This window comes from Trematomus bernacchii, unplaced genomic scaffold (genome assembly GCF_902827165.1).
Source record: "Trematomus bernacchii unplaced genomic scaffold, fTreBer1.1, whole genome shotgun sequence".
NCBI lineage: Eukaryota > Metazoa > Chordata > Actinopteri > Perciformes > Nototheniidae > Trematomus > Trematomus bernacchii.
The window spans coordinates 430,215-453,578 of NW_022987740.1; the positions used below are offsets into that span (position 1 = coordinate 430,215).

The 23,364-nt window shown below is 42.2% G+C and overlaps 4 gene segments (V, D, J or C); all 4 read right to left on the reverse strand.

The window, feature by feature from the left end:
* Window positions 1–5,393: 5,393 nt before the first annotated feature.
* Window positions 5,394–6,122, reverse strand: LOC117496319 (the record flags this gene model as incomplete). The annotated part of the segment is given in 2 exon segments: window positions 5,394–5,704; window positions 5,822–6,122. Coding segments are annotated over 2 exon segments (354 nt in total), but the record flags the coding sequence as incomplete, so codon positions are not given.
* Window positions 6,123–19,184: 13,062 nt separating this feature from the next.
* Window positions 19,185–19,853, reverse strand: LOC117496318 (the record flags this gene model as incomplete). The annotated part of the segment is given in 2 exon segments: window positions 19,185–19,504; window positions 19,675–19,853. Coding segments are annotated over 2 exon segments (363 nt in total), but the record flags the coding sequence as incomplete, so codon positions are not given.
* LOC117496308 lies at window positions 19,837–20,522 on the reverse strand. The segment is given in 2 exon segments: window positions 19,837–20,334; window positions 20,425–20,522. Coding segments are annotated over 2 exon segments (546 nt in total).
* Window positions 20,523–20,573: 51 nt separating this feature from the next.
* LOC117496315 lies at window positions 20,574–21,949 on the reverse strand. The segment is given in 3 exon segments: window positions 20,574–20,655; window positions 21,189–21,592; window positions 21,824–21,949. Coding segments are annotated over 2 exon segments (441 nt in total).
* Window positions 21,950–23,364: the final 1,415 nt, after the last annotated feature.

The window sequence follows — 23,364 nt, forward strand, 5'->3', positions numbered from 1 at the left end:
TTAGCGCCACCTCAATTACGACTTTGTTGTTATCTCCTGTGTTTTGGACTATATAAGCCTGATGTTTTTTCCTGCTCCGTGGAGCAACATACCCCATGTGTGGGAGTTAAACCATATCCTTTGTATGTGATTTAACTCTGCTCCTTCTTGCAAGAATAAACTAGAACCTGATTGTTGATTCTCAACCGGAGGCCTGTACTACGAAGCCGGATGTTCTCTTAGCGAGCTAACTTCAGGGAAAACTCTGGCTTTCCGGTCCTACGACGCTGGTTCTCTTTTTAGCGGGCTAGATCTCCATGGTAACTTATGCTGAGCGGCTAACCTCCTCGGGAGGAGGTTAGGTTACAGGCTAAGAGATCAACTCAGTGAAAGCACCGCCTGCTGACCAATCAGAGCTCCGTGTGCGGAGTTTAAAGCTATCAAGTCATATTACAGGATAGAGGAAATACAGAAAAACTGCCGTTGCAGGAAAGACGGCCGGCAAAAGTCAACTGACTGTGTGAACGTGAACATTAATAGAATATCCCCTCCCATCTTCAGAGCAATCTGACTATTACAACATTAGCGTTAAGAAAGCTTACTTAAATATCTGCCACAACATAAGTAACCGGATCAGAGTAACATTAAGTACAGTCCGCGGCACTGTGAGTGCAGACGTCGATGTGTCCCATTATCATTCATATCATATCACATCATAATGTATCATATATTTCCTTATCTGAGTCAGCTGAGCCGTATCTGGCCGTGCAACACTCACAGTGTCACATAATGTATGCAGAAGTATTATTTTAAGCAACACATTAAGTTGACGAAACACTCGAGTCAAATGTAATTAAAGTCAGATTGTGTCTTAGACGGGGCAGTGATATCATAAACCTGTTAATGTACGCATTCAAACGCTTTTTCTGTTACCAGCTGTATTCACCTTGCAGGTGTAGCTATGTGACTTTGATCCTGGATAAAGTGTTTAAGTCATGGATGTTTAAAGTTTAACTTCTTCATATTTGACTAATATTAAAGTTCACTTTTCATTCAGGAAGTATGACGCTGCGCTGTCAGTACGCTTGTCCATGTTTGTGATTGGTCGAATGCTCCAAATACCACCCCTTTCATGTGAACGCGCAACTAACTAGATAGGACACGGCTGGCTTGAGCGATCCACTTGATAACCAACGTCGTAGTACAGCTTAGCGAGAGCGCGTATGTTTTGGATTGGGCCAACCGGCTAACTCAGACATATCCAGGTTAGGTTGAACCAGCTTCGTAGTACAGGCCTCTGGTGTCGAGTGATATTTTCCTAACATAATTGGTCCTTCGAGCCGGATCCTCCTTTTTTCTCCGGGCAAACGAGCCTGACACTGTGCACAGGAAGTCAAGAGACTCTTAGTGCCAAGTAGCTAAGCTGGGAAAACCTCAGTAAACATGCAAATGCTTGCCTTTTTTACAAGATTGTCAACGGCCTTACCTCACCTCCTCTTAGACAGTTTATTAACATACGCACAACTGCATTAATGTGATATGTTAACAAAGGTGGAACGTTTTGCCTGCAACATTCTAAGGATGTGTTTTGGACGTTGTTGGGTAACACATTAAAGATGATCTTTATAAAACGTTCCCTCAATGTTACATGATAACAAATGAAGAACATTCTCCAAGCAACATTCTGAAAATGTTTTCAGGATGTTATTGAGGCCTGAGATGACAGAAAGTGTTTTATAAAGCGTTCCTTTAATGTGATATGTTAACAAAGGTGGAACGTTTTGCCTGCAACATTCTAAGGATGTGTTTTGGACGTTGTTGGGTAACACATTAACGATGTTCTTTATTAAATGTTCCCTCAATGTTACATGATAACCAAAGAAGAACATTTTGAAAGCAACATTTGGATAATGTTTTCAGGAGGTTATTCGTTTTTTATAAAATGTTCCTGTGATGCGAAATATTAACACGGTCATGGTCAACGTGAGATTTATTTGTAGTGCGCTTTAAAAAACAAACTTGTTGCATTTGTTTGAAAAGGATGTTTTAAAAAAATCTGATGTCACCACAATTTCCTTTTTTTTTAAAAAACAAGCACGTTATTCATGATAAGCTGTAAGCAGATATTGCATGTTTGAGTTCCCAGCTAGACATTGTTGGTTCTAAAAACATTCTGAGAATGTTACCATTCATTGTTCTAGGAATGGTTTCATCGAGAAGTTTTATTTTGGTTCCTAGAATGTACTTCTGAAAGGTAGGATAACGTTCTCTAAAAACATTCTTAAAATGTTTGGTAATAACATTGTTTCAACATTATACCCCAAGTGTTTTTGTTGTTTATGTACATATCTCTATTGTCATATGGATCGAATAACACTTAGAAAACTAAAGACAGACATATAGAAGAACGGACTGACTGTCGCTGCCCGTCCCTTAAACCCCTGTTAGTGTTTGTATGTGTTTGTTTCTACTGTGTGTGTCTCCCCCCTCCACCTGCCTGCTGGTCTGCTCTACACGGCTGGGAGCAATCTCCAATCAACCACACCTGCAACCTGCTCATCAGCCACACTATGAAAGCCTGCAGCCTGCACTCATTCCGTGCCGGATTGTTGCCGTGAAAGGTTTGTTGCGTGCCGCTCTAGCTTTTTGCCAGCAGATCTATTGACAACTTTACCTGCTTTTGCCTCACACTCATTGTTATGTCTCTCCCAGGAGGAATCCAAGGCCTTCCACACTCTCAAGACCAGCCAGGCCTCTCCACCCTGGAACAACTGTTTCCCACTGCTGCCATAACCAACCTCCACTCCCAGCTCCCCTTTTCTAATAAACAAATGTTACTTTCACCAGCTGATTCCGAGTCATCCTTTTACATGTGTTAATAGTCAAATTCCAATAGTTACAGTGGTCAGTCCACTTACCCAGGAATTTTGAGTTGAACAATTACAGGAATATTATGTCTTTATGTTCTAATAATGTAAACATATTTTAGTAAATTGTTACCTCAGAACATTTGCATAATGTTTTAAACATAAAGCATGTTATCCTTCTCTAAAATAATAACATTCTGGCAACATAAACAAATCTAACTTGCAGCTGAAAACGTTTTAAGAACAGTAGAGCATAATGTTCTAACAATGTTGTCAAAAACATTTTAGGAAGGTTATCACCAAACATTTTAAGAATGTTTTCAGAGAACGTTATCCTACCTTTCAGAAGAACATTCTGGGAACCAAACAAAAACTTCCTGCTGAAAACGTTTTAAGAATAGGAGGGCATAAGTTCTAACAATGTTATCACCAAACATTTTAAGAATGTTTTCAGAGAACGTTATCCTACCTTTCAGAAGAACGTTCTGGGAACCAAAAGAAAACTTCCTGCTGAAAACATTCCTAGAACAATGAATGTAACATTCTCAGAATGTTTTTAGAACCAAACATTTCTAGCTGGGCGGTCCCCTCGGGGTTTTGAGCCTGGTATTGGGCATTGTCAGCAGCAGCTGGTCAGCCGACCTCAAAGCTCTGGCTGGGGTGTGGCGATGGAGGAGTTCGGCTATATAAACCGGAACCACCCCATTTAGTGCTTTGAAAACAAATAAAAGGAGTTTAAAATCAATTCGGAACCGAACGCGCAGCTGCGTTCTGAACTAGCTGCAGGCGTTTAATTAAGACCTGGTCCATTCCCACATACAGAGCGTTGCAATAGTCCAGTCTCGAGGTGACGAAGGCATTAATAACCCTTTCTAGGTCGTTAAAAGATAAAAACGACTTGATCTTGGCCAATAGTCTTATTTAAAAAAAGCAGGTTTGACTACGGAGCTGACCTGCTTGTCGAATTTAAAAGCGCTATCGAAGGTCACTCCAAGGTTCATGACAGAGGGGATGATGTTTCCATTGAGAGAGCCCAGAATATCAACCGGAGAGGCTGGAGGCTGGGGTCCAAAGAAGATTACCTCTGTCTTGCTCTCGTTGAGGTTAAGGACATTTTTGCTCATCCAGGATTTGATCTTTGTCAAGCAGTCGATCAACGGCTGTAGTGAGTTATTGACGTTTGCTTTGAGAGGCAGATAGATCTGTACATCGTCGGTGTAGCAGTGAAAGGGAATGTTGTGTTGAGTGATAATTTAACCTTGGGGCAGCACATACAGTAGGAAGAGGATGGGGCCCAGAATAAAGCCTTGGGGAACCCCACAGGTAAGAGGGGCTTCAGCAGAGGAGAAGGCACCTAGCTGAACTGAGAAGCTACGGTCTGTCAGGTAGGACCTGAACCATGCAAGGGCAGAGCCTGTGATGCCAGCGGACTGTTCAAGCCGTGACAACAGGATGCTATGGTCCACAGTGTCAAACGCAGCTGTCAGGTCTAACAGCACCAGGACAGCTGGGCTACCTGAGTCGGCGGCTAGGAGCAGATCATTAAAAACTCTTCAAAGGGCTGTTTCAGTGCTGTGCATGGGTTTGAAGCCAGACTGAAACTTTTCGTGAATGCCATGCATGGTTAAAAACGACTATAGCTGGGCGTAGACTACTCGCTCCAGGACCTTAGATAAAAAGGTAGCTGGGAGATGGGCCTAAAATTTGCCAGAATGGAGGGGTCAAGATTTTTCTTTTAAGTAAGGGCTGCACCACAGCATGTTTAAAGGCAGCTGGGACACATCCTGAGCTAAGAGAGGTGTTCATTAATAATAAAATACTTGCTCCAACTGATTCAAAAACATTTCTGAATAGAGGCGAGGGAATGCTGTTTAGTTACCTAGAGAAACAAAGTGTTTCCTGTCTGTTAAGTAGGATTCAGACCAATAAAAACTATGCAAGAGAGTCCCACCCAGGTTTCCAGTCGGTCTAGTAATATGTTGTGGTCAACAGTTTAAATGCAGCGCTGAGATCTAATAATACTGACAGTGAGATTCTGCCACTGTCTGTGTTTAAGTAGATGTCATTAAAGACGTTAATTAGAGCAGTCTCAGTGCTGTGTGACTGGAACACATCAAAACAGTTATTTAGTTCCAATACAGTTTTTTAGCTGTTGAAAACCAATTTTCCAATTATTTTAACCGGCCTATAAACTTTAATCAGTGAAGCGCCTAGGTTGTTCTTTAAGAGTGTTTTGATGACTGCAGATTTCAAGGCCTGTGGGAATAAATATGGAAAAGGAGACGTGTTGGTGAAGGTCCATCAGGAGTCTGGCACATGGTGGAATGCACTCATTTAACATTATTAGGATAAATGTGAGAGATAAGTTAAAGTAACGTGGTGTTGAAGCATTAAATAAAGGAGGCCTCTCTGCTGGTGGCTGAGTTGTTTGAATGTTAGTTGTCTTATCTCCTAAAGTCTAACAGAGAGAGACTCCCCCTGGTGGATGTCGTGCAGTATTGTGTTGTCTTTGCTCCAAAGGTTTTTGTACAGAGTTGTGGTGTTTCCTGTCACTGTGGGCCTCAGAGCACAGTAGTACACAGCAGAGTCTGTCACTGCAGCAGAGGAGATCTGCAGAGGAACTGATGTCTTGTTGAGTGTAGCCTCGAATCTGTCTTTCTTGAACTCTGCAGCATTCTCTATGGTTGCTGAGTAAAGCTTCAGCATGTACTTTGGGTAACCATTGACTTCTTGTTTGTACCAGAACAGATAGGGATATGTGTCAGTTGTCTTATATGTGCAGCCAAGTGTAACTGTGTCTCCTTCAGTAGCGCTGACATCTCCTGCTGGCTGGGTCACTGTGTCTTGTCCTTTACACTCTGGGGAAGAAGAGACCATGCAGAGGAAGAGATGAATCAATAAAGATGATTGATTAAAGGAGAACAATCAGTAGCTTTAAACAGTTACCTAGAAACATGTTGTAGTTTCTATCTTACCAAAGGAGAGAGCAGCAAGAATAATCCACAGCCAATGTTCCATCTCTACAACAAGGTTTAAATCAGCAGCAGGAAGTAGCTGATGTTCAGCATTCAGTGTGAGGATGGTTCTCTTCACAGCAGCACTTATTATTGACTGGATGGTTGAACACAGTGCAGAAGACGTGCACCGCCTACTTGATAATGTGGCCCTCTAGTGGAGGTGAACAGCTCAGTACAACAGTGTGGAGAAAAGGCTTCCAGCAGCTTGTCAGTGTGTCAGCTGGTGTTTGTGTACAGAGTGTTGGTGTTTCCTGTCACTGTGGGCTTCACAGCACAGTAGAACACAGCAGAGTCTGTCACTGCAGCAGAGGAGATGCTCAGATTGATTTGGTTTGACTCCACTGTAATATTAAGTCCAGGGATCAGATTATTCATAATGTGTCCAGTTCCTAAATGAGAGATGATGAACTCTGGTGGTTTTCCTGGATATTGTCGATACCAGAAGAAATAATCATCCAATTCAGCAACCTTGGAGTATCTGTAGGACAGAGTAACAGAGCTGCCTTCTGGACTGAACTCTTCTTTCTGTAATGCAGTGAGATCTTCACAGCTGACCCCTGAAGAGAGGAGTAATTCAAAAGACTCAGTTAATAGATCACATTTGATCAACATTAGAAGTTAACGTTTTCATGCAGAATGTTACGTACCTCTTAGAATGGAAACTAACAGTAGGGAATGTAAATAATAGTCTAATGGCAGCATGTTGAATGAAGGTGATGATGATGATGGTCTGTGTTGAACTCTGGTGAATATGGAAGTTCCTCTCTCTTCTATAGTTCAGGAACATCTTAGCTCCTCCCTGAATCTCTCTGTCTCCTCTTAGATCTGTATTTCACTTCTCTCACTTACACTTCCTCCTGGGTAACAGATCCAAAGGCAGTCTGTAAATAAAAAGTCAGAGGACCTATGATTTATCCCTGTGGTACACCACAAGAAATATCAGACCAACAGAGTAACGTATTTTATAAAGATAAGAACAAAAGCAATCAAAACTTGAGTGTGTGATGTGTACCAGTTTATTGAGAGAGGTGATTTAAAGTGTTTGATCAGTCAGTAAATAAAAACGTAATAATAACAATGACGGGCGTTAACGTGAAGTCAGATTAGTGAGAGGTGCTTCATCGAGAGAGAAATCTTTTAAAATTATCTTAATCTATTAAAAATATTTCTTCAGATCCGACATTTAAAAGGTCTTGAACACCACAACACAAGCTGCTGTTCCAATAGAACCTATAATCAAATTGTGCTTAGAGATACATTGAATCAAATGACAAAATGAGAGGACCTAGGATTGAACCCTGTGGTACACCACATGAAATCACAGACTGACAGAAAAACAGAAACACTTATTTTAAATTCATGGAGACTACATATTACGTTTAATCTGTGATAACAGGTCAGATTAGCTGATTGAGTTACACATTTTAACCTGCAGATGTGAATCAAAGGCAGTAAATGTGTTTGTATGGTCGTGCACAATTGTTAATAGATTCCAAATGATCAAGCATGTAAACTACATTACTGTATCATCACAAACTATTGATGTTTAACAGAGAGAGACTCCCTCAGGTGGATGTTGTGCAGTATTGTGTTGTCTTTGCTCCAAAGGTTTTTGTACAGAGTTGTGGTGTTTCCTGTCACTGTGGGCTTCACAGCACAGTAGTACACAGCAGAGTCTGTCACTGCAGCAGAGGAGATGCTCAGATAGATCTGGGTTTTATCCTCACTCACTTCAGCAGACAGTCCTGAAACTGGATTCAACATAACGGCTCCAGTTCCTAAATGAGAGAAGATGAACTCTGGTGGTTTTCCTGGATATTGTCGATACCAGTAGAAATAATCACTACCTGTTATAGTTTTGGAGTATCTGTAGGACAGAGTAACAGAGCTGCCTTCTGGACTGAACTCTTCTTGCTTTGATGGAGTGAGATCTTCACAGCTGACTGGAGAGAGGAGTAATTCAAAGTATTCATTTAATAAATCGCATTAAATTAATCTGTAATTCAACTTTTTCGCGCAGAATGTTACATACCTCTTAGAAAGGACACTAAAAATAAAAAAATGAAACAATTATCTGACAGCATGTTGAATGAAGGTGATGATGATGGTCTGTGTTGAACTCTGGTGAATATGGAAGTTCCTCTCTCTTCTATAGTTCAGGAACATCGTAGCTCCTCCCTGAATCTCTCTGTCTCCTCTTAGATCTGTATTTCACTTCTCTCAGTTACACTTCCTCCTGGGTAACAGATCCAAAGGCAGTCTGTAAATAAAAAGGGAGAGGACCTAGGATTGAACCCTGTGGTACACCACAATAAATCACAGACCAACAGAGAATTGTATTTTATAAAGATAAGAAAAAAAGTAATTAACACTGAAGTCCTTGATGTGTACCAGTTTATTGAGAGATGTGATTTAAAGTGTTTGATCAGTCAGTAAATAAAAACGTACTAATAACAATGACTTGCGTTAACATGAAGTCAGATTAGTGAGAGGTGTTTCATCTAGAGAGAAATCTGTTTAAAATGATCTTAATCTAAGAAGAATTGTACTTCATACCCGACATTTAAAGCGTCTTGAACACCACAACACAAGCTGCTGTTCCAATAGAACCTACGATCACATTGTGCTCAGAGATAAACTTAATCCAATGACAAAGTGAGAGGACCTAGGATTGAACCCTGTGGTACACCACATGAAATCACAGACTGACAGAAAAACTTATTTTAAGTTCATGGAGACTACTTACTTTTATTTCAACCTGTGATAAAAGGCCAGATTCAATGGTTGAGTTAAACATTTGAACCTGTCGATGTGAATCAAAAGCAGTACATGTTTTTGTATAATAGTGAAATGTGCATAGGTGTTTCCTGTCACTGTGGGCGTCAGAGCACAGTAGTACACAGCAGAGTCTGTCTCTTTAGCTGAGATGATCTCCAGATCAACTCGTTTCTCTGTTTTGTCAATGTGAGCAGAGAAATCAGATTCAGTGGGATGGATCCCTCCTCCCTCTGTGATGTAGAGCAGGAACTCTGGTCTGGATCTCTGGTATTGTCGGTACCACTGGATATTGTAGATAGCCCCCTCATATTTACATGTCAGGCTGATGTTTCTGCCCTCTGCAACATGTTCTTCACTTCTTTCTGGCTTTATGCTGTTCATGGAGCCCAGGGCTGCAAAATGAGAATTATTCATGTCAGTTAGTCTGCAGGAGATTTTAACATTAAGAGACTCAACGGAGGGTCTTCAATTTCCTGTCATCTTTGATCAGTTTGAGATCAAACATGACCAAATGTCTTCATACAGATGTAGCACTCCAGATAGGACTCCAGTTTACAGCTTCCTGCCTAAGACCTGCCTAAGACCAGCATCTGGGAATGTTAAGCCCTCCCACTATTTTCCAAGAGGGCGTTGCCAGATTTTCAATTTCAGGATTTAACCAGGAGATGGCGCTTCATTCACAAATACAGAAAGACAACTTTTCATGGACTTTGTGTTTAGAAGAGCATTTGAACACATCAATATTTTAGATCAAATAAAGTATATCTAATCTTGTAATTGTATATAGTCTTTATATATTAAATAATCATAATAATAATGTAAATGTTTACATTACACTTCTTTATTTGTCATGCGGTCTACCTACGCTGTAAAATGTATTATCTCTTCGATTTACACACGGCATCTATTGCACTTCTGTCCATCCTGGGAGAGGGATCCCTCCTCTGTTGCTCTCCCTGAGGTTTCTCCCATTTTTCCCTTTGAAATGTGGGTTTTTCTCTGGAAGTTTTTCCTTGTACGATGTGAGGGTCTAAGGACAGAGGGTGTCGTTTTCTCATACTGATATTCTGAACAAACTGTGCTGTTGTATTTGCTGTAAAGTGTCTTTACTGTAGGGTATTTTTATTATATGTACAGCACTTTGGCTCGACCAAAAATCGTTTAAAAATGTGCTATATAAATAAAACTTGATTTGATTTGATTTGATGCTCATACTTTTACCTTTACAATCGTTTGCTTTAAAGTGGACCTATCATGCTATATTTAAATGATATATTGTAGGGCCATACCTATATAAGGTATATTTATACGTTTCTGTTTTCAAAATACCAAACAGATCATGCATTTTAGCCATGCCTCATTTCGCTCTATGTGCTGTTTGCTGTCTACGGGTCTGATTCTGCTGACCACGCCCCCCTGCAGGAGAGGGGAGACGTGCTCTGATCAGCTGCTGGGCTGTCAGAAGAGGGGGAGAAAAAGAGATCTCCGTCCTCCGTGTTTTATTATATAGAGTCGTTATTCATTTGTTTTAAAGCTCAATAAATAACAAAGAAGACCTTTGACCGGCACTTTTCTAATTTTGTCCGGAAGATTTAAACTTTAACGGACATCTTGACCGGCGAAAGAAACTGAAACTGAAACTCTGCCGCACGGTCCCCTTGTTCCTTGGAAGAGGCGGAGAGGTGGGTGTTTGTCATCTGCTGGTGGACTAACCGGAGAGAATTACAGTGCTTGCCTCGACGGGGAGGGATTGCATTGAATTAAAGCAGCAGGAGCAAACGCTTGCCTCGGGGAGGGAGAAAGAAAGCCACAGCGGAGAATAAACAGAAGGGTAACCATGGTTACCATATGCGCGGGAAGTCTTCTTCGCTGCTTTTGTGGCAGACTACAGCGCCACTTACAGTCCTGGCATATGTACTACAGCGTCTCCAGCGCTTTCGAACGGCAATGGCCGTGGTTGTCTCCTCCTGATTGGTGGAGTTGGCCCAATAGCCGTAGCTCCACCGTCCTGACGTCAGGACAGTGTTCAAATCTGGATCAGTTTTTATCAGATCCGTTGCAGCCCCTTTTTTAGAGATTTGGGTATGGAGAAAATAGAGAGGGTTGTGTTTTCTGACACTTGGTGAGTTCCCTGGAACACCGGGGACACATATTCATGTAGAAAAGACGTACAAAAGTGCATTTTGCATGAGAGGTCCCCTTTAATATGCAGTATATTTTTTGTATATTTTTGTGTTTGCTTCCTCCTGCTCCCTTTCGGACACATACTGTATGATTTATTATTATTATTAATATGAAGATATTATTAAGATAAGATAAGATAAGATGTTACTTTATTGATTGAACATTTTAGTTTAGAATGTGCTATCCCACGGTAATTCAGAAGGCTCACAGGTCACATTCCGACCATTATTTAAAACAATAGGTGCTTTCATAATAATGATGAGAAACTATGAAATAAGAAATGAATCAAATTAAAATGTAATTATCATATCATATATTATATAGTGTATTGTATTATTAAGTAATATCATACATTAACCCCATTATAGCAGATGCCACATTGAATGGATGAACACATTTATGCATCAATAATTACAACAGAGTATTTCTAAATACAAGTTGTAAAAATACTTATATGTATTTAATACTAATAACATAATGATTAATTTCAGATGATAATACTTTTCAGTGTCTGTCTCATGCAGCAGCTGATCCAGTAATGAGTGACCCGGCCGACAGTAAAAATAAACATTTATAACTAGTTTAGGTAGTTTGAGAGGTAATTAAAATAGCTAAGGGTGATGATCTGACTTGAAGTGTGTGTTTTGCTCCTCCCGCTACGTCACAGCATATACTGTGTATATCACCATTCTTTAATTCAATGTTTGATAAGTGCATGCAGATCACAGTACAGTAAAACATGTACACAGATACACTATTTTGTATTTGTATTAAATTTGACAATGTCAATTTCACTTTCCACTATGTACAGGTATCTTGGGTCAGTCTTGTCTTCCAAAAATCAGGAAGTAAAGTCCCCTGGTTTGTGACAAGATGTGAAGTCAACAGATCGTCACTCAGAGGGGGGGTACTATTTATTTTCAAATGCATATAGGCTATGCCACCCATTTACATGTAGGCTACACTGCTCTTCCAGTCAAGAATTTGAATTTGAATGGGATGGGGAGACGTGTGTGATTAAAAATGAGTGACCAAACTAAGACTTAGTTTTTCAAAAGAGAAAATGTAGATATTACACTCAGAAAATAAATGGTAGACATATCAGTACTCTTAGTGCCAAGTTGAAAGAGAATTCACTGCTCTAAACAAAGTCAAAAATCAACATACAGTAGGGGAGTGGTGGATGGTGAACGGTATGGTCAATGTTTGTAAACACAATCCCCAGGATGTGTTCTAATCAAAGCATGGTCGTCATGGTTGCCCTTCTGTTTATTCACCGTGGTGGGGGCCGAGGGAACCGGGCAGAGTTTTTCGCCGGACAACGTGTGTTAAAGTTGAAATCTTCCGGACAAAATTATAAAAGTGCCGGTCAAAGGTCTTCTTTGTTATTTATTGAGCTTTAAAACAAATTAATAACGACTATATCATAATAAAATACACGGAGCCTGGCCTCTCTTTTTCCTCCCTCTCTTCTGACAGGGTCAGTGTCTGTCTCATGCAGCAGCTGATCCAGTAATGAGTGACCCGGCCGACAGTAAAAATAAACATTTATAACTAGTTTAGGTTGTTTGAGAGGTAATTAAAATAGCTAAGGGTGATGATCTGACTTGAAGTGTGTGTTTTGCTCCTCCCGCTGCATCACAGCATATACTGTGTATATCACCATTCTTTAATTCAATGTTTGATAAGTGCATGCAGATCACAGTACAGTAAAACACGTACACAGATACATTATTATTGTCTGAGACAACTTGGCACTAAGAGTACTGATATGTCTACCATTTCTTTTATGAGTGTAATATCTGCATTTTCTCTTTTGGTTTGATTAGGACACATCCTGGGGATTTCAGAATGGTACTGGGTGTTGATTTATTCTATTGGCTTCATATCGCAATATATTCCAGAAGTCTGAAATGCAAAAAATGTCCCACATTAGGGCAATTCACCCTACTTAACCCCAAATAAAAGAACCCAATAAAAAGAGTTGTTAAATAATAGTGAAGTCACGTTGTAATAACAATAACTCATCTCTCTGTTTGAGTGTTCTTTTTCTGCTTTGCCAAAAGCCACTGTGTCTAGTGTCTCGTGACTATTTTTCTTAGCGGATGCATGTCAATTTAAATCAATACATACAACTATTTTTTAAATCAATAAAAACATTTTCTAAATCCATAAAAGCATTTCAATTAAGATTGGGAGTCATGTCGTTACTTTGTTGAGAATGTGGCCATGTAATAAACGGGATAATTTGCAGCGACTTGGTCATTGTGGGGAAAAATAACACCCAGGGATCAAGATCTGCCTGACGAGGCTCCATTCAAATATAAATATTTTTAGTGAATTACTGAGTTTAGGCACGTTAATAACGTTTTAATGAAGTTGAATACAGAATATTCATATTTGTCAGTGCTTTCATGATAATTCGGCGAACATAAACATAAATGATCGTGGTGAAGATGATGATTAAATTAGGATTAAAAATCGAGAGCCGGGCTGCATTTCCTGTCGTTCGTTTTTTTCGACTAAACAACATTATTTTGTTAAATAACAACATGGTGATGTTTTGTAAATGATTACATGTCTCTTATTTAGCACAGAGTATGATCCTATCCGTGACATATGGATCTTAACAAAGATCCGCTATACAGTAGTACCAGACATACTGTACATCCAGCGTACTGTATCAAAGTTGATTTCACATGAGCTCCAGTGTGGAACCCCACTGCACCCCCTGGTGGATCAATGATCCATTGCAGCTGGCTTCATTATAATTAAATGTATTTATCATGGGGGCGGTCTCAAGTCAAGCTGGAGGTTGTCTCTTGATCGAGGGCAGACCCCGTGCCGACCACGGCCCTCGCGTTTCAAACTGTCCTAAATTAGGTGCTACATCTGTAGATCACAACGGTTGCTGCCTTACACAATCAAACCTCCAGTTATGAAATCTCTGGCTAATACAGCGGGTTAAATGAGACTTTATCTCTGTTCCAACACTCACCTATGAAGAGAGAGAAGAGTAACCAGAGGTAAAGCAACATGTCTTTGGAGATGGTAAAGTCGAACAGTCAGCAGATGAGTTCTCCTCCTGCAGAAGTGAAGCAGGAAACAGCCTCTCTGCTGCTCAGCCCTTCTCCTCAACATCAGATGATTGTGCTTTTAGTTCCTCAAACATCTCACAAATCATCTCATTGGTTGATATAAACGTCAGTGGGCGGGGCCAGAGAATTGTAGTGATCACTGATTAATACACTGGGTTACATAATTCAATCCAGGAACTACAGGTTGGGGGTATTGTTTCCGCCCGGACATATATGTTGACGGTACCTCCGGGGTACCTACTGTGTGTGTTCCCCTTTCACTTTCTCTTCTCTTCTGCGGCTTCGACCCGATAGCATGTCAGTTTCTGCTCCCCAATAAAGAGAGATTTGCAGCTCCGATACACCGCCTCCGTCTCCCTTCTCTCGGCACTACAGTGCATAAGTCTCGCGAAGGATCCGGGACTGGACCGAACACGGCAAAAAGCAGACTCTGCTTTTCTCGAAATGCCGGAGATTTTTGGGGACCTCCGTTGCTGCCACGTGCGCACGGACTGAGGCTCGGTGCGCCCCACGGAATAGACGCGGACGACGCTCGCCATTTTCACGGCTTTTCGGCTCTGGGGGACGGCAAGCCTTCCATGGGGCCGGTACGCGACCGTGCCGGGTTGGTTCGGGACGTGCGGCTGCATGTCCGGCCAGCGACTGACGGCCGCCGAGAACGGCTAGCGATGACTGCTAGCATCAGCTAACGCCAACAGCTAACGACGGCTAGCCACAGCAGCTAGCGGCTGACATCCGACTGTTTTTTTATTTTTATTTTTGTTTTTTTGTGGTGCCGGAGAGGAGGTTCGATCAAGTCTGGTCGGCCTCGCGTGGATCCTCTCGCTATTTCGCCCACCTGTTTTTGTTCGTGGACGGGACGACAATTTTTGAGCTTTTTCTGGTGTCTGAGAGGAGGTTCGACCATGTCTGGTCGGCCTCGTGTGGACCCTCTCGCTTTATCACCACCTCGACGGCGGTTTCGGACGTCACACAGTGGCGCGCTTCTGGACCCCGTCTCGCCTCTTCCCTCGCCTCGGCGGTTCCGGACGTCGCCCATGCCTTCATCGGCCCGTGGGTGGCGCGCTTCGGGACCCTGCCTGGCCTGGCCTCTTCCCTCGCCTCGGCGGTTCCGGACGTCGCCCATGCCTTCATCGGCCCGTGGGTGGCGCGCTTCGGGACCCGGCCTGGCCTCACCTCTAACCGCGGCTCACGGTTCGCCTCGACGGCGCCCCGTCTGGCCTCTCCCCTGTCCATGGCTCCTTCCTCCCGGGGACACGGCTCCTTCCTCCCGAGGACTTCGTGCCCGCCGCCGCTGTGCCTTCGCCTGCGGCCGGGCAGCGCTCCTCCCTGCTGGGGACCACCGGGTTTTTCACGCCCGTCCCCTGGTCTCGACACAGCGACCCTGCTTTCTGCGGCCCCCTGACGATGGCCCGTTCCGGCCCGCCACCCGCCCTCCGGTGGGGATGCCCTCGCCTTCGTTGGGGCCCCTGCCCTCTCCTGCGGCCCCCTTCCGACGGCCCGTTCCATGGCCCGCCCTCCTCGGCCCCTGTGGTGCTTCCTCCCGACGTGAGGATTGTGTCCATGGTTGAATTCTGGGGGGGCTTGTGTAGTGATCACTGATTAATACACTGGGTTACATAATTCAATCCAGGAACTACAGGTTGGGGGTATTGTTTCCGCCCGGACATATATGTTGACGGTACCTCCGGGGTACCTACTGTGTGTGTTCCCCTTTCACTTTCTCTTCTCTTCTGCGGCTTCGACCCGATAGCATGTCAGTTTCTGCTCCCCAATAAAGAGAGATTTGCACCTCCGATACACCGCCTCCGTCTCCCTTCTCTCGGCACTACAGAATCATGTTTTACTCGTTTTAAACCATCAAAATACTTTTCTCATATTTAAAACATTTAGTTCTCTTTGTGTTTCTCACTGACACATACAATGAAATGTACAAAAACTTAGCAATTACAATGACGGGCGTTAACGTGAAGTCAGATTAGTGAGAGGTGTTTCATCAAGAGATAAATCTGCTTAAAAATATCTTAATCTAATCAGAATATTGATCACATGTGTCATTTAAAAGGTCTTGAACACCACGACACAAGCTGCTGTTCCAATAGAACCTATTATCACATTGTGCTTAAATATAAACTGAATCCACTGACAAAATGAGAGGACCTAAGATTGAACCCTGTGGTACACCACATCAAATCACAGACTGACAGAAAAATAGAGACACTTATTTTAAGTTCATTAAGACTACTTAATTGTATTTTAACCTGTGATGAAAGGCCAGATTCACTAACTGAGTTAATTATTTGAACCTGTGGATGTGAATCAAAGGCAGTCCATGTGTTTGTATAGTGTGCAGCTGCTCCTCACCTGTGGAATTCCCTCCCAGACCACCTGAGGACTCCACAGACCACTGACGCCTTCAGGAAAGGCCTAAAACCTTTCTTTTAAAAAAAGCTTTTGATTAAACTTTTGTTTCTTTTGTTTGTTTTTATTATGCCTCCTGTAGCACCTTGGGATTGCTGTTAGCAATGAAAGGTGCTTTACAAATCGAATTTATTATTATTATTAGTAGGGAACAATTGTTCATATATTTCAAATCATCAAGCAGGTAAATGACATTACTGTATCATCACAAACTATTGATGTTTATCAGAGAGAGACTCCCTCTGGTGGATGCTGTGCAGTATTGTGTTGTCTTTGCTCCAAAGGTTTTTGTTCAGAGTGTTGGTGTTTCCTGTCACTGTGGGCTTCACAGCACAGTAGTACACAGCAGAGTCTGTCACTGCAGCAGAGGAGATGCTCAGATAGATCTGGGTTTTATCCTCATCCGATTTAACGGAGAGTCGAGAGTTTGATGCAGGTGTTGTTCCCAAGTGAAGGATGAGGAACTCTGGTGGTTTTCCTGGATATTGTCGATACCAGTAGAAATAATCATTAGCTGCTATAGTTTTGGAGTATCTGTAGGACAGAGTAACAGAGCTGCCTTCTGGACTGAACTCTTCTGGCTTTGATGGAGTGAGATCTTCACAGCTGACTGGAGAGAGGAGTAATTCAAAGTATTCATTTAATAAATCGCATTAAATTAATCAGTAATTCAACTTTTTCGCGCAGAATGTTACATACCTCTTAGAAAGGACACTAAAAATAAAAAAATGAAACAATTATCTAATGACAGCATGTTGAATGAAGGTGATGATGATGATGGTCTGTGTTGAACTCTGGTGAATATGGAAGTTCCTCTCTCTTCTATAGTTCAGGAACATCTTAGCTCCTCCCTGAATCTCTCTGTCTCCTCTTAGATCTGTATTTCACTTCTCTCAGTTACCCTTCCTCCTGGGTAACAGATCCAAAGGCAGTCTGTAAATAAAATAAAAAGTCAGAGGACCTAGGAATGAACCCTGTGGTACACCACGATTAATCACAGACCAACAGAGAATTGTATTTTATAAAGATAAGAACAAAAGCAATCAAAACTTAAGTCTGTGATGTGTACCAGTTTATTGATAGAGGTGATTTCAAGTGTTTGATCAGTCAGTAAAAAAAACGTAGCTATAACAATGACGGGCGTTAACGTGAAGTCAGATTAGTGAGAGGTGTTTCATCGAGAGAGAAATGTGTTTTAAATCATCTTAATCTAATAAGAATTGTACTTCATACCCAACATTTAAAGCGTCTTGAACACCACAACACAAGCTGCTGTTCCATTAGAACCTATAATCACATTGTGCTCAGAGATAAACTTAATCCAATGAGAAAGTGAGAGGACCTAGGATTGATCCCTGTGGTACACCACATGAAATCACAGACTGACAGAAAAACTGAAACACTTATTTAAAGTTAATTAAGACCATCAACTGTAGTTAGTCTCATCAGCCACAACGATGAGACTACCTACAGGAAGGAAGTGAACCAGCTGGCCCTGTGGTACCAAATAACAACCTCTTCCTCAACCTGGAGAAAACAAAGGAGATAGTTGTTGACTTCAGGAGAACCCACTACCAACCCCCTCTCCCCCTGACCATCAACGGCGCTGCTGTGGAGCAGGTGACCAGCACCAAATTCCTTGGTGTGACCATCACTGATGACCTCACCTGGGAAAACAACACCACCGCACTAGCGAGGAAAGCCCAGCAGCGCCTGTACTTCATCCGGAAGCTCAAGCGAGCCGGAGCATCACCCCCCATCATGCTGTCTTTTTACCGAGGCGCCACCGAGAGCATCCTCAGCAGCTGTATCACGCTGTGGTTTGGAAGCTGCACCGCCTCCAACCACAAGAGCCTGCAGTGCATTGTGAACTCTGCCCAGAGGATCATCGGTGCCTCACTCCCCTCACTACAGGTCATATACAACACCCGCCTCACCCCGCAAAGCACTCAGCATTGCGGGTGACTCCACCCACCCCTCCAACAGCCTCTTCAGCCTCCTGCCTTCAGGAAGAAGGTTCCTCAGCCTCAGCTCGCGCACCTCCAGGCTGGGGAACAGCTTCCTCCACCAGGCGGTCAGGATGCTGAACTCTCTCCCCTCCCTCCCTCCCTCCCTCTCTCTCCCTCTCCCCCTCTCTGACATCTCTCCCCTGACCTCTCCACCCTGCCCCAAATGGTCCTGGACTTTAACCCCCCCCCCCCACACACACACACACAACCTTCCCTCATCCAGCACCAGTCACTTTTCTACCCATCTCCGCTGCTACTGCACTGAAACTGTACTTTGAAAATGTTTCTATTTTGCACAAAAAATACTTGCATTAATGTCAATTTATGTTCTGTGGACTGTGTTTTTAAATATATTATTAACCAGCACTTATTAAAACTATTGCTTAGTTGTATACCCCATTTATCTCTGCCCTTTTTTTGTTTTATGTATATATGTCACACTGTGGGACTGCGGGAAACGGTATCTCGAGATTTCTGTATGTATAACACATGTAGAAATGTTGACAATAAAGCTGACTTTGACTTTTGACTTTGACTTTGACTTACTTTTATTTTAACCTGTGATGAAAGGCCAGATTCCCTGACTGAGTTCAACATTTGAACTTGTGGATGTGAATCAAAGGCAGTACATGTGTTTGTATAATAGGGAACAATTGTTCATACATTTCAAATTATCAAGCATGTCAGTGACATTACTGTATCATCACATCCTGCTGAAGGTGAACAGATCACAAACTATTGATGTTTAACAGAGAGAGACTCCCTCTGGTGGATGCTGTGCAGGATTGTGTTGTCTTTGCTCCAAAGGTTTTTGTACAGAGTTGTGGTGTTTCCTGTCACTGTGGGCTGCAGAGCACAGTAGTACACAGCAGAGTCTGTCACTGCAGCAGGGGAGATCTGCAGATCCACTTGATTTCTCTCCAAGTTCAGTGTGGCATTCAGTCGAGGGATTGGAGGTTTTGCTTCCACCACGTAAGGCTGTGTTATGTCAGTGATCAGGAGGAGGAACTGAGGAGCTGATCCAGGATCCTGTCTGTACCACTGGAGGTTATCAGCTTTAACTGAATATGTACAGGACAGAGTAACACTACGGCCCTCTGAGGAACACACTTCAGCACTGATGGCAGTAATATCATCTTCCAAGCTGTTACCTAGTGAGGAAAACATCATGCTATCATTACAGCTCCAAAGTCACAAACCCATCAATTCCTTAGTGAAAAAACAACACTCCTGTAAAGCGTTTATCCAAAATCCAAAGTGGATGTGTAATGCTTTGAAAAAGTCTTCATATTTCCCCTTCTCCTGTCAGAAACATACGTACCTATGAGAGCTGAACAGAGCAGAATTGCAGCCAGTTTCTCCATGTTCACAGAGGGGAAAGCTGTGGTTGTTCAGTATGGAAACGTTTAGTGAGTTGTGTTTGGTCTGATGTTCACAGCTGGAATCAGAGAGGTGTCAGTCATGAAGCTCTGCAGTCAGCAGGAGGAGACTCAGATGTCCAATGAGTTTCTGGAGCTCTTCATCACAGCTGTGAGTCTGAGAGAATCTAATCTAGACTGTCTCATCACATCCTGCTGAAGGTGAACAGAGAGAGACTCCCTCTGGTGGATGCTGTGCAGTACTGTGTTGTCTTTGCTCCAAAGGTTTTTGTACAGAGTGTTGGTGTTTCCTGTCACTGTGGGCTTCACAGCACAGTAGTACACAGCAGAGTCTGTCACTGCAGCAGAGGAGATGCTCAGATAGATCTGGGTTTTATCCTCACTCACTTCAGCAGACAGTCCAGGGATCAGATTATTCATAATGTTTCCAGTTCCTAAATGAGAGAAGATGAACTCTGGTGGTTTTCCTGGATATTGTCGATACCAGTAAAACTCATCACCACCAGCTGCTTGTTTGGAGTATCTGTAGGACAGAGTAACAGAGCTGCCTTCTGGTCTGAACTCTTCTTTCTGTAATGCAGTGAGATCTTCACAGCTGACCCCTGAAGAGAGGAGTAATTCAAAAGACTCAGTTAATAGATCACATTTTATCAACATAAGAATTTAACGTTTTCATGCAGAATGTTACGTACCTCTTAGAATGGAAACTAACAGTAGGGAATGTAAACAATAGTCTAATGACAGCATGTTGAATGAAGGTGATGATGATGGTCTGTGTTGAACTCTGGTGAATATGGAAGTTCCTCTCTCTTCTATAGTTCAGGAACATCTTAGCTCCTCCCTGAATCTCTCTGTCTCCTCTTAGATCTGTATTTCACTTCTCTCAGTTACACTTCCTCCTGGGTAACAGATCCAAAGGCAGTCTGTAAATAAAAAGTCAGAGGACCTAGGATTGAACCCTGTGGTACACCACGAGTAATCACAGACCACCAGAGTAACTTATTTTATAAAGATAAGAACAAAAGCTTGAGAGAGAAATCTGTTTAAAATGATCTTAATCTATTGCAAATATTTCTTCAGATCCAACATTTAAAAGGTCTTGAACACCACAACACAAGCTGCTGTTCCAATAGAACCTTTCATCAAATTGGGCTTGGAGATAAACTGAATCCAATGACAAAGTGAGAGGACCTAGGATTGAACCCTGTGGTACACCACATGAAATCACAGACTGACAGAAAATTAGAGACACTTATTTTAAATTCATGGAGACTACATTTTATGTTTAATCTGTGATAACAGGTCAGATTAACTGATTGAGTTAAACATGTTAACCTGTTGATGTGAATCAAAGGCAGTACATGTGTTTGTATGGTAGTGCACAATTGTTCATACATTTATATACCTGACATAAACCTTTAGAAATGATCAAGCAACTAAATGATTGTATCCTCACAAACTATTGATGTTTAACAGAGAGAGACTCCCTCTGGTGGATGTTGTGCAGTATTGTGTTGTCTTTGCTCCAAAGGTTTTTGTACAGAGTGTTGGTGTTTCCTGTCACTGTGGGCCTCAGAGCACAGTAGTACACAGCAGAGTCTGTCTCTTTAGCTGAGATGATCTCCAGATCAACTCGTTTCTCTGTGTTGTCAATGTGAGCAGAGAAATCAGATTCAGTGGGATGGATCCCTCCTGCCTCTGTGATGGAGAGCAGGAACTCTGGTCTGGATCTCTGGTATTGTCGGTACCACTGGATACTGTAGATAGTCCCCTCATATTTACATGTCAGGCTGATGTTTCTGCCCTCTGCAACATGTTCTTCACTTCTTTCTGGCTTTATGCTGTTCATGGAGCCCAGGGCTGCAAAATGAGAATTATTCATGTCAGTTAGTCTGCAGGAGATTTTAACATTAAGAGACTCAACGGAGGGTCTTCAATTTCCTGTCATCTTTGATCAGTTTGAGATCAAACATGACCAAATGTCTTCATAGATCACAACGGTTGCTGCCTTACACAATAAAACCTCCAGTTATGAAATCTCTGGCTAATACAGCGGGTTAAATGAGACTTTATCTCTGTTCCAACACTCACCTATGAAGAGAGAGAAGAGTAACCAGAGGTAAAGCAACATGTCTTTGGAGATGGTAAAGTCGAACAGTCAGCAGATGAGTTCTCCTCCTGCAGAAGTGAAGCAGGAAACAGCCTCTCTGCTGCTCAGTCCTTCTCCTCAACATCAGATGATTGTGCTTTTAGTTCCTCAAACATCTCACAAATCATCTCATTGGTTGATATAAACGTCAGTGGGCGGGGCCAGAGAATCATGTTTTACTCGTTTTAAACCATCAAAATACTTTTCTCATATTTAAAACATTTAGTTCTCTTTGTGTTTCTCACTGACTCATACATTGAAATGTACAAAAACGTAGCAATAACAATGACAGGCGTTAAGGTGAAGTCAGATTAGTGAGAGGTGTTTCATCGAGAGAGAAATCTGTTTAAAATGATCTTAATCTAATGAGAATATTGATTCACAGGTGTCATTTAAAAGGTCTTGAACACCACGACACAAGCTGCTGTTCCAATAGAACCTATTATCACATTGTGCTTAGAGATAAACTGAATCCAATGACAAAATGAGAGGACCTTAGATTGAACCCTGTGGTACACCATATGATCACAGACTGACAAAAAAATAGAGACACTTATTTTAATTACGAATTAAGCACTTACATACTAACAAAGCACTTATATACTAATAAAGGACTGGCTTATCTAAAGCCAGTTGAGTAGCACATGAAATATTTTGGCTCTATGAAACCTGAGGCCTGCACTACGAAGCCGGATTATCGCTTAGCCGGCTGACTTCAGGGAAAACTCTGGTTTTCCGGTCCTACGACACTGGTTCTCTTTTTAGTGGGCTAGATCTCCATGGTAACTTATGCTGAGCGGCTAACCTCCTCGGGAGGAGGTTAGGTTGCAGGCTAAGAGATCAAATCAGTAGCACCGCCTGCTGACCAATCAGAGCTCCGTGTGCGGAGTTTAAAGCGATCAAGTCATATTACAGGATAGAGGAAATACAGAAAAACTGCCGTTGCAGGAAAGACGGCCGGCAAAAATCACAGACTGTGTGAACGTGAAAATTAATAGAATATCACCTCCCATCTTCAGAGCAATCTGACTATTATAACATTAGCGTTAAGAAAGCTTACTTAAATATCTGCCACAACATAAGTAACCGGATCAGAGTAACATTAAGTACAGTCCGCGGCACTGTGAGTGCAGACGTCGATGTGTCCCATTATCATTCATATCATATCACATCATAATGTATCATATATTTCCTTATCTGAGTCAGCTGAGCCGTATCTGGCCGTGCAACACTCACAGTGTCACATACTGTATGCAGAAGTATTATTTTAAGCAACACATTAAGTTGACGAAACACTCGAGTCAAATGTAATTAAAGTCAGATCGTGTCTTGGACGGGGCAGTGATATCATAAACCTGTTAATGTACGCATTCAAACACTTTTTCTGTTACCAGCTGTATTCACCTTGCAGGTGCAGCTATGTGGCTTTGATCCTGGATAAAGTGTTTAAGTCATGGATGTTTAAAGTTTAACTTCTTCATAT